Raw genomic sequence first — 17,189 nt, 5'->3', positions numbered from 1 at the left:
ACTGAGCATAGATAATATTTAGTTTTTATTTAAAAAAAAATTGCGTATTTTTCGCTCAAGTAAATGAATATTTGGAACTTTGCACGCGCACGTAAAAAGACTAACCACCGCTGTTTGGGTACGTACACTGTCTGGAAACTCGTTGCTGAGTAAAAGTCGTTTCGCCGAGTAAAATGTAATATGAAAATATTGAATATTGTATCTAGCATATCTATTGTACAGGAATGTTTAATGTCTCCAACATCAACATCGCAATGGGGTGGGTGCATGTCCCTTTCTCTTCTTCAGTTGTATGAAGTCCCTTGCGCTGTACATAATCAGTAAATTCAAATAGACCGTATTGCAACACCGTAGTGCTTATTTTGAATGAAACAACACCGATTATTTTATTTGATTGCGATGTGTTGATTATGCACAGTAAATATCTACATACATATATAATATGATACGTACAGAACAGGTATTTTTGCGTTTTCGTACATGTAAAAGGCCATTTGAGACATACATGCATATGTATGTATGTAGGTATGTACCAACGGCTAGGTATGTTTCGTGTACGGTAGGGCTGCCATAAGTGTCGGAGCACCAACGGGGACAGCCCCCTAAAAAAAAAAAAAAAAAACAAACAAAACAAAACATTTTTATCGATATTCATAGCTGTATTATAAAAAAAATATACAACATTTCAACAAGTAATTGGAACTAAACAAAAATTGAATTGAAAGAAAAATTTAAAGATTGATAATAGGTTTTTTTTGTGGAAGCGTCTGTACCAAATCTAAAATAAATAAATATAGATAATTGGACGATTCAAATAAATTTAACTAAATGAAACCTTACATTAACATTGTATTTCATGTACTGTAGCCTATTCTTCTATCGCCTTCACTCTTCTCTGATTTCCGTGACTTCATTATCATCGCTCTTCTTTGCCCAATCATATTTTTCCGATGTTTTCGTTTTTTGAAGTAACTCTTTTTCCCCTTTAATATCATTATAGAATTCAATGCATGACATTTTATAATTTAAAGTACATTGAATTATGCTTTTTACTGTGTCAATAGAAAGCGAATTGCGCTCATCTGTCCATTGATTTTTAATTAATGACAACACACGTTCAACATGTGCATTGTGCGGTGGGATGGCGAACAAGTATTGGCACATTTTCAGTAGATTAGCTTTTCTTTCTGTCTCTTCAGTTTTTTTGAAATAGTATAACCATTTATCATGCACATCTTTCGTTTTCCATTCTTCGGCTTTTTTATTTTCGATAAATGTCTTCATATACTTTACTTCCTCATAAATTGAATCCGTGAACAATATTCCCATTTCACTTAAATAAGCAATAGTTTTTTCAACATGTTCCCATTCGGGTACTTCATGGAGAAGCATCCATGAAAAAACATCATATTTCGCCAGTGGAACTGACCACTTTGCCAAATAATTAATTCCAACGTTGTAAAAATTCTCTACATCTTTTTCAAATGCTTCTACTTGTGTCGTCGTAATGTCCATGTGTTTTTTCAGTTTATTGTATGCCTGGGTTGCTTGATTACCTAGATATTTACTATTATTGAAAATTATTATATATATCTATGTATTGAAAAACTTACATCAAAATATCAGTCCTCTTCGATCAGAAACAAACAGAACAAACGGATATTATCAGCAGACAGTAAACGAACTGCGCGCGCTTCGTACTTGTCAGTGTCATTGTCGGTGTTGCCAGCTGGCGAAATTGGGCAGTGGCCGGCAGTGGGCATCCGCCGCTCTCGTTGTCAGTGTTGCCAATATGCGCGCGCGTATCCATATTTATTTATTTATTTATTTTTATTTTACGGTCAAGAAAAAATTGACCATTTTACATGTTGGAAATAGAGATAGAAAAAGAAAAAAAAAATTAAAATGAAATATAAAAGAAAAAAACACATACATTCATATACTACAAAATAAATTACATTATATTAAAAAAATATTTAAATAAAATAGATTTCATGTTATATTTACTAACAATGAATAAATCGACCATGGACAATTCGTTTCCAACTCTGTGCAGTCTCAACATAGCTGAGTTCAATGAGTAATTAGTGGTAAACCTGGGCATATCAAAAAGATGGTTACATCTAATTGATCTACCCGGCACATGGAAGCACACTAAACTCACCAAGTCAGAGCATTTAATAGTGCCATTAAGAAGACCACACAGAACTGAAATATCGTTAATTTTCCTTCTGTCATATAATTTTAGCAAATTAAGTTTCCTATAAATAATAACGTTACTGACATAATGATTATGACTTTTAAAAAATTTAAATTTAATGAATCTAATGAACTTTATTTGCACTGACTCTATTATGTTAATTTGTTTCATTAAATAAGGAGACCAAATGATAGAATTGTACTCTAATTGGTTTCTAACCAGAGTGGTGTATAAAATTTTAATCGTATTTACATTTTTGAAGTGAGTACTATTTCTTATTAAGAAACCAAGTGTTTTGATGGCATTTTTTGTGATAAAATTTATATGAGAATTAAAAGTTAATTTGTCGTCAAAAATAACTCCTAGATCTTTAATTAGCGATGATGATGGTAATGATTCATTATTTATATGATAATTATAAATAATTTTGTTATTTGACCTACTGAACCTGACAACAGAACACTTCTTAATGTTTAAATATAATTTATTAAAAGAACACCAATCGTTTAATGAGTTTAAATTAGTTTGTAAAGTAGCACAATCGTTAGTGTCTTTTATGCATTTAAATATTTTTAAATCGTCTGCAAATAAGAGCACTTTAACATCATTAAATATATTTATAATATCATTTATAAAAATATTGAATAGGACTGGTCCCATGTGAGATCCTTGGGGAACGCCACTAGTTGGATTAAAGGAGTAAGATTTAGAATGGCCGATTTTAACTAATAATGATCTATTGGACAAATAGCTCCGAAACCAGTTTAGTAATACACCGCTGATTCCGATACTGTTTAGTTTATATAATAAAATCTCAATATCAACTTTGTCAAATGCTTTACTGAAATCAGTGTAAATTGAGTCAACTTGCAATTTAACAGATAAGGCACTAGAAATAAAATTTTCATATAATAATAAATTGGATAAGGTAGATCTACCAGAAGTAAAACCATGTTGTTGTGGAATAATAATGTTATTAATGAAAGGAATAAATTCGTCTAATACTAAACTTTCAAAAAGTTTTGGAATAGTTGATAGTTGACAGATGGCTCTATAGTTCATTACATTATGTTTATCCCCATTTTTATGGAGAGGCATTAAATAGCCAGACTTCCAAGAATTGGGAAATATACCAGTGGAAATAGATTGATTAAAGAGATTAAAAAGAGGATAAGTTAATACATTGGCACAATTCTTGATAAAAATTGGGGGTATGTTGTCAGGACCCGCAGATTTAGATATATCTAAGGCATTTATTTTGTTAATCAATTTTTGAATAGATATATTTATAGAATGTAAAGGTGAAATCAGGACATTATTATTTACAATGCTATAATTAGAATTATTGTTGTTGTTTTTGACATAGATCGATTTGAAAAAATCAGCAAAAAGATTGACTGAATCATTAGTATTGTCAACAAATTTACCGTTAAATTGAATGTTTTCTGGTATATATGTTTTATTGCTGTTTAATTCTTTAGTAAATGACCAAAAATATTTGGAATTTGAATCAATGAATGATTCTGTTTTTTTAATATAAAGTTTAAAACATTTGGATATATGTAGTTTACACAAAGCTCTTAGTTTTTTGAATTCAATATATATGTATGTAGAGTTATAAATTTTGAATAATTTGTGCACACTTTTTTTTTTATGTATTAGGTTTTTTAATTCGGGACTAAACCATTTTGGAAAAAAATGCAACTTATTTTTATATTGAGGAACATGGTTGTATATACAAGAGATTAATAATTCATTCAGCATAATGACTTTTGATTCAAAGTTAATGTTATCGTTTAAGAACGACCAATTAGTGACATTTAATTGGTTCATGATTTCGTTATAATCGGCTCTGTGAAAATCAAAAATATTTTGCTGAATTAAAGGTAGATTAGTAGATTTATTTAAAGTAATAATAATATCTAGGGGTGGATGATGGCCATCCACTGGAGATAGAACATCATGAGATTTCATAACGTTAGTGTTTTTGAAATTGGAAAAAACTAAATCTAAGACACGATCATTCAAGTTGGAAATAGTATTAAATTGTTTAAGACCTAAATTTAAAGATAAATTTATAATTTCTTGATGAATTGGAGAATTTTCATTCATTTCAAGGTTTTGCCAGTCCAAATTTGGTAGATTAAAATCACCAGTTATTAAGAATTTTGAATCAGGATATTTTAATCTGATTGTTTCAATATTATTTATAAAATTATTATATACACTAATGTCAGAGGATGGAGGGATGTAAACACAACCGAATATGCACTTTACATTGAAAATTTTGGTTGATATAAATATTTGTTCGATGGAATTGTTTGTGTTGATGATGACAGATGATGAATGAACTTTTTTAATAAGAATTGCCACGCCACCGCCTCGAGTCTTCGTACTGGTGTTTATGTTTCTATCATATCTATACATATTGTATGTATGAAAGTTTAGTTCGGAATCATTTATAAGGTTGTGTAGCCACGTTTCTGTTAATAATATGATGTCATATGCGGAAGCAGCTATAGCATTTTTAAGGAATTGTATTTTAGATATAATGCTTCTGACATTTTGGTAATATATTGTTAGTTTTTTGTACTATTTTTATTTATTATTTTAGGCACTCCGTTAAAATATTTTATTATTAAGTCACTTTCACCTTTGTCTTTTCTGGTATTCATTTCGTTCCACAAATTGTTTATATGTAGTCTTTGCATGTACGTTAGGTCGTTTTTTATTTTAATTCCTAGTTTGGGTCCTTTTCTAAGTAATGATATTGCTGTTTGCTGTACATCGAGTTTAACTTTTAGGGGCCTTGGCTTCGTACCTTGTTTTAATCCGATTCTATGAGCGGTGAATTTGTGGTTAGGTAGCTCGGCTTTTGACAATAAATTTGCGATTACATTATTGTCGTCATTATTACCTGTTTCAGTAATGTCAAATATGATAACATTGTTTTTTCTATTTTTTCTTTCTTCCATTTCACTAACAAGTTCCAATGTCGATTCAATCGTGGTGGGTGTATCTTTAGACATATACATTTTGGTAGCTGACAGCTCTCCTTCCAGCATTGCAATATTACAGGACATTTCGCCTACAGTTTGCGAGATATCAGAGGTGAAAGGCATCAATTTGGCCATTTGGTCCTTGCTAAATCTATTGACAGGGTCCATGAGGACTTGGACCATACTCTCTAATATTTTGGAGACACTTTGCACGTACTTGGCCATTTTATATTTTATTTATTAACAATGAAGAAGTAGCAAAAACACACTTTGGCGACACGACCGAACGCGACAACGAACACAACAATTATATTAGATATTAAGTGGGTACAATTTTTGACGTGTAAACGTCTTTCCTTTTAGGACCACAGTATAGAGAGTGCATCCTGAGATTTCTTGGTTCAAAAGGTCTTGTTCGATAGATATTAAAAAATAATTGAATAATTTTTTTAAATGTCTAAATTTTGAAATTGACGGGGACAAATGACTCTCGGACTGGGACACCGGGACACAGACCTCGAAACTGGGACATAGGCTTGTGTAGTTCGCGAACGAACTAGGTCGTAAGAGCGCTCCCACAGGTGAACTAGTCGAACTAGTTCCCTCACTCCTCGTTCCATAGTTCCATAGTTCACTAGTTCGTGACCGAATGAGTGAGAGTGGGACGGCACTACACTAATACTGCCGCTCGCTCACTGCACATGCGCGTCTTGTTCACTCTTACGATCTAGTTCGTTCGCGAACTACACAAGACAGTTCGTTCGCGAACTACACAAGAATTTCATTAGTTTGTGACCGAATGAACGAGAGTGACGTTAACCGAACGTTAAATAAATTTTAAAATAATAAGACACTGTCGTTATCAAGTAGCTTATGCTTCTAATGTATAATAACAATTACTATTAACAATTAATTAATTTCTTTAATATACTTTAAAAATAGTTTACGTATAGGGTTAATGTGTTTTGTTATAGGGTATTTGTTACGATGTCATCAAAAAGAAAACATAGCCCCTTGTGGACTCATTTTACAGAAGACATTGATAATAAAAAAGCGAAATGTAACCATTGTTCAACAATAATAAGTATTGCGGGCGGATCGAATGGTAATTTAACCCGACATATGAAAACAAAACACCTTTTGATCCCATTAACTGCTGAAAGACAAACACCGATATTACCTAGTTTAAACTCACTTCAATCAAGTCAAAGCACATGCGAATCGGAGAATATAATTTCAGCATCATCAAATATAGTAGACTCCCAACAATCGATGACCCAATACATTCGTAGACCACCGCCAGTTCCAAAGATTGAGCAAATTGATAAACAACTTGTCAAGATGGTAGCTAAAGGGCATCACGCCTTAAGAATCGTAGAAGAAACAGAATTTCGTAAACTTATTGAATTAGTTTCTCAATGCCCAGGCTATAAACTACCATCAAGAAAAACGTTATCGGAAAATTTAATGTCAAGAATTCACAATGACGTCATGGCTGAAGCAAAAATAAAGGTACAAGCAGCACCAGCGTTGTCTCTTAGTACTGATGGTTGGACGTCTAGAAATAACGACAGCTATATAGCTATTGTAGCTCATTTTATAAATGAAGAGACTAAACTTCACTCAGTATTACTTGGTTGTATCAATTATAAAGAGCGACATACTAGTCAAAACTTGTGCGACTTTATGAAAGTTGTTATGGCGGAGTGGAACATTTCACACACAGTTGCTGCCATTGTTAGCGATAATGCAGCAAATATCTTATCTGCTGTTAGACTTGGTGATTGGCGGTCCATCTCATGTTTCGCTCACTCTCTAAATCTTGTTGTACAAGAAGCTACGAAAAAGATATGTGACGTTTTGGGAAGAGTTAAAAATATTGTCGAGTTTTTTATTCGTAGCACACAAGGAAAACATAAATTGACTGCTACGCAGCAGCAAATGAATTTGCCTGTTCTTAAGCTCAAGCAGGATGTACAAACCTGCTGGAATTCCACTTTTGACATGCTCAAGCGAATAGTACAGGTAAAGGATGCAGTGATTGCTACCGTTGCACTTCTACGCCCTGATTTAACTTTAAATGAAGGGGACTGGGAAGTCATAGAGGAAGTTTTACCGTTACTCAGTCCATTCTACGAGATTACCTTAGAAATAAGTGCCGAGAAAAACGTCACTTTATCTAAAATAATAATTTTGTGTAATTTACTAACAAATTTTTTACAAAAACATGTTTCTTACAATACAAAAATAGTTGATGTGCAGTCTCTGCTAAAGAAAGGCATGGAAGATCGTTTAAAAGATATAGAGAAGAATATGTTATACGCAGAGTGTACGATTTTGGATCCTCGATTTAAGACGAGGGGATTCAAAAATCAAAGAGCCTGTGAAATGGTAGTACAAGCCCTTAGAAATAAAATCGGCCAAGTACAATTAGTTCAAGGGGGTACTCCAGAGGCTGTTCCTACTTCCAGCGACGCATCAACATCTATACCTAGTAATAAAAATAGCTGCATATGGGATGAATACGACCAAGAAATACAAAAAATTACTAGGCCAGATAACCAGCTTGCTGCTGGCATTCGCGAATTAGATAAATACCTAAATGAAGAGTATCTAAATCGTAAAGAAGATCCGCTTCAATGGTGGCATGAACGTCGTTTGATATACCCTCACGTTTACGCGTATGTTTTGAAAAGATTTTGTGCCGTAGCAACATCTGTGCCCTGCGAACGCGTTTTTTCAGCGACGGGTCAAGTCCTTAATGAACGTAGAACACTATTGTCATCGAATAAAGTGTCCAAATTGATATTTTTACACAGTAATATGTAATATTATTTTTCCATTTTATTTTTTTTTTATACATACGATCTCACTCAAACAAGTCATTATGTTTAATTGTTAGGTAACAACTTTATAAGTGTAAGTGATATTTTTTACAAGAACTAACCAGTACCTAATAGTAATATAATTGTTGATTATTTCTAAAAAAATATAAAAAATTTGATTATTTTTGTTTTCTTTTTTGCGTCATGTGTTATTCTTTCATCGAGCCAAAACGAGCGAACAATCTGCGAGTGAACGATCTGCGAGCGAACGAACGAGCGAACGATCTGCCTTTCACTGATTCGAGCTGGGAGCTGACGAACTAGAAGAGCGAACTAGTTCGTTTAGGAGCGGCGAACTAAACTGAGAGATCTGATTTGCGAACTACTATGCCCAAGCCTACTGGGACATGTCCCTGTCAACGCGGACGTATGGCAGCCCTAGTGTACGGGCATGTCGATTAGTGGTGTTGGCGTGTGCGTCGAAATGAGCTGCGTCGTTCGCATATTCGACCAATCGCTATCGCCGTGGGTGAACCCCCACTCCCAGCCATTACATCGGAAGCGCTGCTCGCAGTCGGCAGAAGTGGTGCGCCCATCGCGGTGAGTGCACGTCGCTGGGCTCTCAGCTCTGAGCTCGTGCCAATGCGGACCGCAATGTTCGCCGCCATTTTCCGGCAGAAGTGCAGCGGCCATCGCGGCGGGTGCGCGTCGCTGAGCTCTGAGCTGCCGCTACCCGCCCCCCCCCCACCACCACCCCCAACCCCCCGCAGGTACGCTATTATTGTAGCTTTATTGTTGCCCTTTCGATCGTTGGTCGCGTTTGCCGTGGGGTGGGGTTGATTGCTTTCGTCGATCGATTGCACAAGTGCTCGTCGATTGATTGCACATTTGCCACCAAACAATCAGAGCCACCGCGACCTTGGAATCGCGTCTCGTCATCCCCCTCGACTGTGGCGTCGTTTCCTTTCCGTTTCTCTCTCTCTATCAATATTACCACAATCGCATTTTACATTTTGTGCTAATGCAGATCGCAATGTTCGCCGCCATTTTCCGGCAGAAGTGGTACGGCCATCGCGGTGAGTGCACAACGCTGAGCCCTGAGCTGCCCCTCCCCGCCCCTCCCCTCCCCCAACGCTATTATTGTAGCTTTATTGGCTACGTTCACACTACCGATATCTACACCCGACATTTTCGAATTTTCCATATCCAGTTCCTTTATTGCAACCCGTGGTTGCTATTTAGGAACTGGTTATGGAAAATAGCCATTGTTGCCGCGTTTCAATCGGTTGGTCGCGTTTGCCGTGGATTGATTGCTTTCGTCGATCGATTGCACAAGTGCTCGTCGATTGATTGCACATTTGCCACCAAACAATCAGAGCCACCGCGACCTTGGAATCGCGTCTCGTCATCCCCCTCGACTGTGGCGTCGTTTCCTTTCCGTGTCGTTTGCGCGCTTCGACGAATGCCTCGAAATATACTATATATAAAAACGGACTGTCGCTAAATATATATATTTGTATATTGGACGATCAACCGTCAACCAGTATGCGGAACAAAAAATTTTTTTTTCATTTTTTTCAGTTTTTTCAGCTTTTTTCATATTTCTCATTTTTTCAGCTTTTTTCATATTTTTCAGTTTTTTTCATATTTCTCATTTTTGTCATATTTTTCATTTTTTTCAGTTTTTCCCGCTTTTTTCATATTTTTCATTTTTTTCATATTTTTCATTTTTTTCAGTTTTTTTCATATTTATCATATTTTTGTGCTACGGGCGCCAGAGGCGTCCGGAGCACTGGGGGCGAAGGCCCCGGGGGCGCCGGGGGCAAAGGCCCCGGGGTGCCGAAAGCAACGGGGGCGCTGGGGGCAAAGGCGTCGAGACGTCGGCGATGCACAAAACATAATTCGTAATTCGTATTCACTTCGTAATTTGTCAATCGTAACTTCTAATTCGTGCATCAATTTCTTTCCGAAACCAGTCGATTCAATATCTTTAACTTTATTTTTATTCGAGTTTCATTTCCTTTTTGAAACCACCCGTTGAAATCAACGGGCCCAACACTAGTATAAAAATAATTACTGTATTGAAATTGTCGGTCATATCTACATAATTTCATAAATGCTCTCTGATAATTTCATAAATGCGAATAAATTTATTCGTCAAAAAATCAATTTTATTTTAAATTTTGCCATAGTTTATAGCATAGGATATATTTTTAGATTTTTTTCTCTTCAAAAAGTTGTATAAAAAAGCTGGTTACCCTAGTCAAAAATTATAGTTTTTTGCTGACACCCAACAGAGTCTCGAAAGAACGCGGTCATTTCCTGAAAATGAAGCTGTACTTCCAGCCGATCCAGAACTGCCGATACAATTTGCTGAAGTTGTGTCCAAATATCATCAGGTATTTTCGAAAATCCAGAGATTGATTAACTTTCCTATGTGTTTTAGTTTGACTTTTTATTTGTACTCATTCGAGTGACGTTTTTATTTCAGATCGTTGCTGATAACAAACGGAGACTGGAAAAAATGCAGTCTTTTCCTGAAATGAAGCTGTACTGCTAGCCGATCCTGAACTGCTGATAAAATTTCCCGAAGTTGTATCCAAATATCACCAGGTATTTTCGAAAGTCCAAATATTGTTAAACTTAATTGTGTGTTTTAGTTTGACTTTGGCTTTGTACTCATTTGATTGACGTTTCTATTTCAGATCGTTTCTGATACCAGAAGGAGACCGGAAAAAAGGCGGTCTTTTCCTGAAAATTAACCTGTACTGCCAGCCGATCCAGAACTGCCGATGCATTCTCGCTCGTGATGAGGTTTGTACCATCGCTGTATGTACGTCAAAAACGACACACGTCCATCATTGTCATCGTTTCATCGTATTCTCCAGTGAATTCGCTGCATTTTTCTTTTATAATTTAGAATTTGGTATCTGCGAGGTGCCGCACCCATTCACGTGTGGTCTATTTTATTTCCAAAGTTTTTGTGCAATTAATTTGTACAATGAAATGTACAGTTACCTGCATATTAGTAAATCGATTCGTATGTCGTGAGACGCCAATACGACCAATTATATTACTATTACTATATATAAATCTACTGTGTGAATCCACATAGTGGGAACAGCTCATTATAAAAGTAATATTGAAACGTGTCATTGGGTCTTTGGTACTTTTAATGTACTACATATCTTAATATGGTTGTCACCTTTCATTCGCGCTTGAAACCAGATACTTTTTCACCTAGATTGCTCGTCAAATATTGCATCATTTCGAAACTGCCATTGTCAGCGATTTTGGAAATTGTTATTTTGAAAATTGTGGCATTCGAAATACTTTTTTTATCCTCTCGACAGTATCTTATCGCGCATTGTCTTTTTTAAGGAATTTTATACTCCAGTCTAGAGTTTGAGTACCAGTCTAGAGACCATCCATACTACGTGGTTGTGAGTATATCCATTACAAAGAGGAGTGTCTAATTGTCCTCGTCACACATGTTCTTTTTTCGCTACTACATTGGAAAATATGATTCGTCCTCCTGGACGTCCTAATTGTTGGGCTACCAATTTTAATATTTGCTTCACCGGCAGCAGGAAATTTTAAAAGCCACAGACACAACTACGGAATATTTTTCAAAATGTTCTCCCACATACTCGGCGTTATTGGCTCTATCTTATAAAGCTGATTAAACTTACAAGAAACTATGGCATCATTTGGCAATGAGTATTGTTGTCGAGTAGCTATTACGATACTTTGAGGAGCCTCTTCACCGGTTGCTATTTACATAGGTCTGAAGCTTTTCCAACCCATGCCTCATATGTAGAGGTAGGATAGTCACAGTGCTATCCATTGTTCGGCAAACCTTTAACAATGCATTTACAACCTTTGAACAATACACGGCCCCCTCAGGCTCCGGTGACTACTCATATGGTTCTCTGACAGTTCTTTAGAAAGAAGTATCGTCCTGGCTATAGACATAGAATAACTATATGTTATTCTATATGTATGGTCCTGGCACTTTCTACGATGGTTCGGTAGTCCTGGCACTTGTAGGAAAGCTCTCCTTTCTAAATGTTTTGCCCTATGGGTATTAAAAGTACGTCGCTATTTTTGCTAGCCTCTGGTTTGTAGGGAGTAGCATTTAAATCCCAAAGTGATGGAGTTGCGGTGGCCACCTTTATTACTTTAATTACTTTTTATTTGTTCTCTATCGACACCAGTCTTCCATCTTTTTTGTGATAATAATGTATCATTAACAGTCTAGGTAAATTTTTTTGCCGCCACATTTTCATGTCTAATCGAATCGACGGCACGATGGACGACCTTCAAATCACTAACGTATCTTTTTCCAATAAATTTAGAACGAGAACGCGTTGAATCATTCATCGATGGATGTCAATCGTGTCCATGTACCTAATTAGTACATAATTTTATTTTTTTTTATCTTAAAAAAATTTCTCACGTCTAAAAGCTGTTATATGTTACATAGATTGCAGTTTACCGAACATGGGGACGGTATATAATCGGCTTCAACTAATCTTCTCGCAATACTCGGTTCAAATACAATTGACGGCTCGATGTAACAATCGTCATAAACGTCGTCATCATCTATGCAAATTCTATTACTGCACACAGATAGACGATCTACATCATCGTTAATATTTTGGTCGGAAAGTCTGATGTTGCGTGTTTCAACACGAAAGTCTTTTTGACGTATCATTCTTAAACCGCCGTTTTAAAATTCGCTGAAATTTTCATGTTGCATACCGCTAGGTATGGAAAACTTCTTTAAATTGCACACAAGAGTTTTACTATATTATATTTTTTGCATACGCGATATTATAATAGTTGGACTAAGGACGCCTGCAAAATCAGTTTGTTGGTGATTTTGTGTAATTAGTTCTTTTTTACAACTTATCCGACTGCAAATAGCGGTGGCTTGTGCCAATTATTGAATGTTCAGCTTTGAATCTGTGCAAAAAAGTTTGCTCACTTTTGGAATGTAAATCATTACGATTGATCGCATGTTTGACTAGACAAAAAATCACACTGTCTTCTGATTCCAATTTGTCACATAAGAGCAATATAAGAAAAGTAAATATTTATTTTGGTTAAATCATTTGCTATAGTATTTGTTTTTATTATTTGTATATATGACTAAAAAAATTCACCATAGCCCATACAATAATATGTTGTTTACATATGTAAAAAAATCTATTGTTTTAAAATCATTTAGAGGGCTTTAATTTAAAATCATTAGAGGGCGTTATTGTAGACGTGTCCTTTGATTTGGCCCTCTTCGTTCCTCTTCTGCCAAATGAGATATGTTAGCTCGTCCGAGATATGTTATATATGTATGTAGATACCGCATATCTATTCTGAATCTCCCCAGCACATTACACAAGCAGTGTGACTAGTGACTACACATACCTTTTTGAGGCTACGAAACACGCTTGGCATCACACTAATCCTTATTATTTCCAGTCTTTAATGGCTCAGAGTATGAATACTGAACCGTCTTGAGTGGCTGCGGCGAACGATTGATTGTTTTCGCAAGGAGCCATACCGATGACGGGTCCTGCGCCACGATTAAACATCGATTTCGATCTAAACACATATATTTCTTGATAACTTTATGTTTATTATAATGTATATCTCAGTGGCAATATTATAATAACAAACAGCTTACCTATTAACTAAGCTTATTCCTTCTAATTTTGCCAAATCCCAAAGGCGAACTGTGCCATCGTTCGAACTGCGAACTGTGCCATGTACTCATGTATCTAGGTACATTGAGCAAATGAACAATGAACGGCGCAAACTAGTTCCGGTCTCTAATTATTACATTTCCCTGGAATTTTATCATTAAAAATTACATCAAAATCATCTGTCAGATCGACGCGATGACAGCTGGCTATTCCGGCACGCATTTTTGCCACCCATACGCTGTTGTAAAACATAATTGTTCAACATTGAATTTGTAAATTCATTATATTTTCATTAAACATATGTATGTTTTTCAAAGCTATTATATGTATATGTATGTACATACATAAAATATGTACACATAATGTATTCAGAATAATTTCCGTAAATTTTCTCATAATCCTATTATCGATTTTTTTATTGTATAATACTATCCATTCCGATATGGGCTCATCGTGATTTAATTTTTCCTTTCAATAAAGGCGATCCTTGAAAGGAAATTTCATCGCGAGACTTTTCAATTACCTTTTCCGTAATACTCCACACGGAAAATTCAATCGGAACGCTGGCGCCAACATTGATTAATCCCTCGCCGTGAAAGGCTGAAAATAGTCTCTTATTACGTCGCCAATATATTGATGTGTATATATATTATATATATTTTCAGCTACAGGACGAATATAGACCACCTGGCGAGGCTGATAGAAGATCAACCGACGAAATCTCTAGATAGAGTGGTACATGTAGGTACATATTTATATCTCTAGATACATGTAGGTACATATTTATGTATATGTAGGCTCAATTACTAACTTGGACTATCGTCCTCTCCAACATCGGTAATACCGGCTCTGGCTTTTATCTGATTGTATAAACGATGTTGCTGCTCACATCCCAAAACGGAGGATAGCAGACAATTATAAATTTTTCAAAAGAACTTCAATTGCCGAACCAAAATCCGCTAATTTTACAGCAGCTCCCTTGCTTTGCTCGCTAGCAGTAAATTCTCAGGTTTCAAATGTTCGAACCGTCGGAATTGTTTACTTTTAAAATGAATGCCAATAGAATATTCGCTTTCAAAATTGATGTTCATTTGGTTGTGCTTTCAAAATGTTCCCACATGAGCTTCTCGTTGGGTATTTGCATTGGATTTTACAGATAACATTGCCGACGGTTTGTCTTTTGTAGCGAATACAGTAGGCGGATTAGGTTTGGAGTTCATCGAACTTACACTTATGTGTGTAAAAATTTCTTAAGAATGAACAGTACAGAAAGCCAGTAGATATTTGGGCTTGCGGAGTAATTTTTTATATTTTATACTTGTCGGCTATACAACAAGATAAAAGCCAGAAAAAAGAACATCGTTTACACAACCAGATAAAAGCCGGAGCCGGTATTACCGATGCTGGAGATGACGATAGTGCAAGTTGGTAATATAGCCTACATATACATAAATATGTACCTACATACATGTGTACTCTTCGTATATATTTGTAAATTTTTGTGTAAAGTTTGTATAAAGTGTAAGTTCCACTAACATTTTGATGTTTTCTGCGTTTGCTTTGCCTTTAATATTCACCAATCCAAATACATAATTTTCAAAATTATCATTATCGTCTCCAATAACATGAACTGTCACGTTTTATTATCTACTTAATGTGCAATCTGTCCATTCATCTACCGTAATAGAAAATAAACGATTATTTAATGTTATGGAACTGTTGCCAAACAGTTTTCACTTAATTTTAAATTACATTACATTCATAGATTTAATGTTGAATAATATGTTTTTGAAGAAAAAAAGAGTATATCAGTTAAACATTGCCATTGTGAATAAGATCAGTGATGGAGTTGCGGTCGCCATGCCTCTTATATTATCATATATGTAATATTTGTATGTAGTTTTTGTCACACTGGGTCATAGTGACACAACAGTTGTACCAAAACCTTATATTTATTTCCCAACTACTCACCAAACAAATTCTTTATAATATACATATTATATATTATATTTGTATGAAGATTTTGTGGTTAATAGATGTGAACAAATATACCTACGTATATAAAAAGTTGTATTCGTCTGCAAATGGAACTTTAAAGACCTGTACATTTTCCACTAATTAAATTTACACGTAGGTGTGTACGATTTCTCTTCGTGTATTTATGTATGAATATATACGTATGTGTATCTCTTATTTATGTGTTTGAGGTAGAGTTCATTCCATTTGCAAAACAGCATGTATAATTTTATTCAAAATATAAAAGAAATTTATTTGGTATGGGTTTGATGGCAATCTACATATATGGTAATTGTAAAAATGTATAATAATCATGTTTTTATTTATAATTTTTGTACATATCTTGATCTATGTAGTCCACTAGTTGATTTGGAGTAATCTGGAAGAAGATTGTGCATGATTAATTTAAATAAATAAATAAAAATAAAATTTGCAAAAGAGCGTAACCTATTTAATTTCAAGTAAAAATAGCGTTTGCAATTTACATTTTATTTGTAATGGGTTTTGAATTTATATTTTGTAAATGTGGTGTGAGTTTGATCGCAGTTGTCCCCGTGTGTCCAATTTTACTTGATGTTTTACATTTATATTTGTTAATAAAATTGAATTTGTCAAAAAAAAAGTACAATGTCGTATTATTTGTAGTCTGATGTTTTTCATTATATTTTCACCGTTAATTGTTCAGAAATGATGTTTTGCTTTTATAAATGTAAATAAAATTGAATTTACAAAAAAAGAACACTATCGTATTTTTTTCACCCTGATTCTTTTAATTATATCTCTTACAATGTGTTCCCAAAAGTAGAAGAATAAATGATTAAATAGCAGAATATCCACAGTAGAGTAAGTATAAAATTCTTACTATGCTTCTAAGGAAGCCAAAATCTCAATTTATGATTATGAATAAGGATTCATTTATTTCACCATAATTGACAGCACGCCTAGAGGTTGTGATCGAGAAATCTCGTGAAATTTTGATGTGAAATTTCGAGATTCTCATTTCTCGAGAATATTTTATTATGAAAATTCGAGATTCTTGTTTCTCGAGAAAACGTTAATTACAATCTCGAAAATATCGAGAATATTTTAAATTTATCACTACACGTTTTTTTCAATAAACTAACTGATTTATATTCTTATTAACGAGTAAATAATTTTGTTTAAGTATTTTAATATGTATAGATGGTCATCGGTAGAGACCCGTATTTTGGGCATCTATTTTTGTCAATTTTTAACATTTTCATTTTGCATTTTAGCGTTTTTGGGCATTAAAATTGTTCAATTTAGCATCTGTTTTTATGAAGAGTTTAATTTTAAATAATAAAAAATTTCGATGAATTTTAACAAAATTTATGTACATATTCAATTTAAAGACAACACAACCATTAAAAAATATTAGAAAAATTCAAAAATATTTTGAAATTAAAATTACAATAAAAAAAAC

General features: G+C 34.5%; 2 protein-coding genes across 2 annotated transcripts; one reads left to right on the top strand and one right to left on the bottom strand.

Annotated features, from left to right (window-relative positions):
- Positions 1-211: 211 nt before the first annotated feature.
- Positions 212-6,731, bottom strand: LOC143922385 (uncharacterized). The gene is made up of 4 exons (XM_077445610.1): positions 5,972-6,731; positions 5,118-5,755; positions 538-602; positions 212-307 (listed from the first exon to the last, which is right to left on the bottom strand). Exons 2-4 carry the CDS (start codon positions 5,422-5,424, stop codon positions 212-214), a joined length of 468 nt encoding a protein of 155 aa, XP_077301736.1. The 5' UTR covers positions 5,425-5,755; positions 5,972-6,731.
- Positions 6,187-8,323, top strand: LOC143922384 (E3 SUMO-protein ligase ZBED1-like). The gene is made up of 3 exons (XM_077445609.1): positions 6,187-7,368; positions 7,462-8,017; positions 8,250-8,323. The coding sequence occupies exons 1-3, from the start codon at positions 6,187-6,189 to the stop codon at positions 8,321-8,323; spliced, it is 1,812 nt and encodes a 603-aa protein (XP_077301735.1).
- Positions 8,324-17,189: the final 8,866 nt, after the last annotated feature.

The sequence above is a fragment of the Arctopsyche grandis genome, chromosome 2, assembly GCF_051622035.1.
Source record: "Arctopsyche grandis isolate Sample6627 chromosome 2, ASM5162203v2, whole genome shotgun sequence".
Classification (NCBI taxonomy): Eukaryota; Metazoa; Arthropoda; class Insecta; order Trichoptera; family Hydropsychidae; genus Arctopsyche; species Arctopsyche grandis.
Note: the sequence above shows the minus strand (reverse complement) of the source record. Positions and strands in the feature narration are given on the sequence as shown.

Coding starts and splice junctions, on each gene's coding strand:
- LOC143922384 (XM_077445609.1), top strand. CDS start 6,187: ATGTCATCAAAAAGAAAACATAGCCCCTTGTGGACTCATTTTACAGAA. Junction 7,369..7,461: donor AAATAAGTGCCGAGAAAAAC/GTCACTTTATCT, acceptor GTTGATGTGCAG/TCTCTGCTAAAGAAAGGCAT. Junction 8,018..8,249: donor CAAATTGATATTTTTACACA/GTAATATGTAAT, acceptor TCTTTCATCGAG/CCAAAACGAGCGAACAATCT.
- LOC143922385 (XM_077445610.1), bottom strand. CDS start 5,424: ATGGCCAAGTACGTGCAAAGTGTCTCCAAAATATTAGAGAGTATGGTC. Junction 603..5,117: donor ATTTGACATTACTGAAACAG/GTAATAATGACG, acceptor TTTTTTTTTTAG/GGGGCTGTCCCCGTTGGTGC. Junction 308..537: donor TACACGAAACATACCTAGCC/GTTGGTACATAC, acceptor GATTATGTACAG/CGCAAGGGACTTCATACAAC.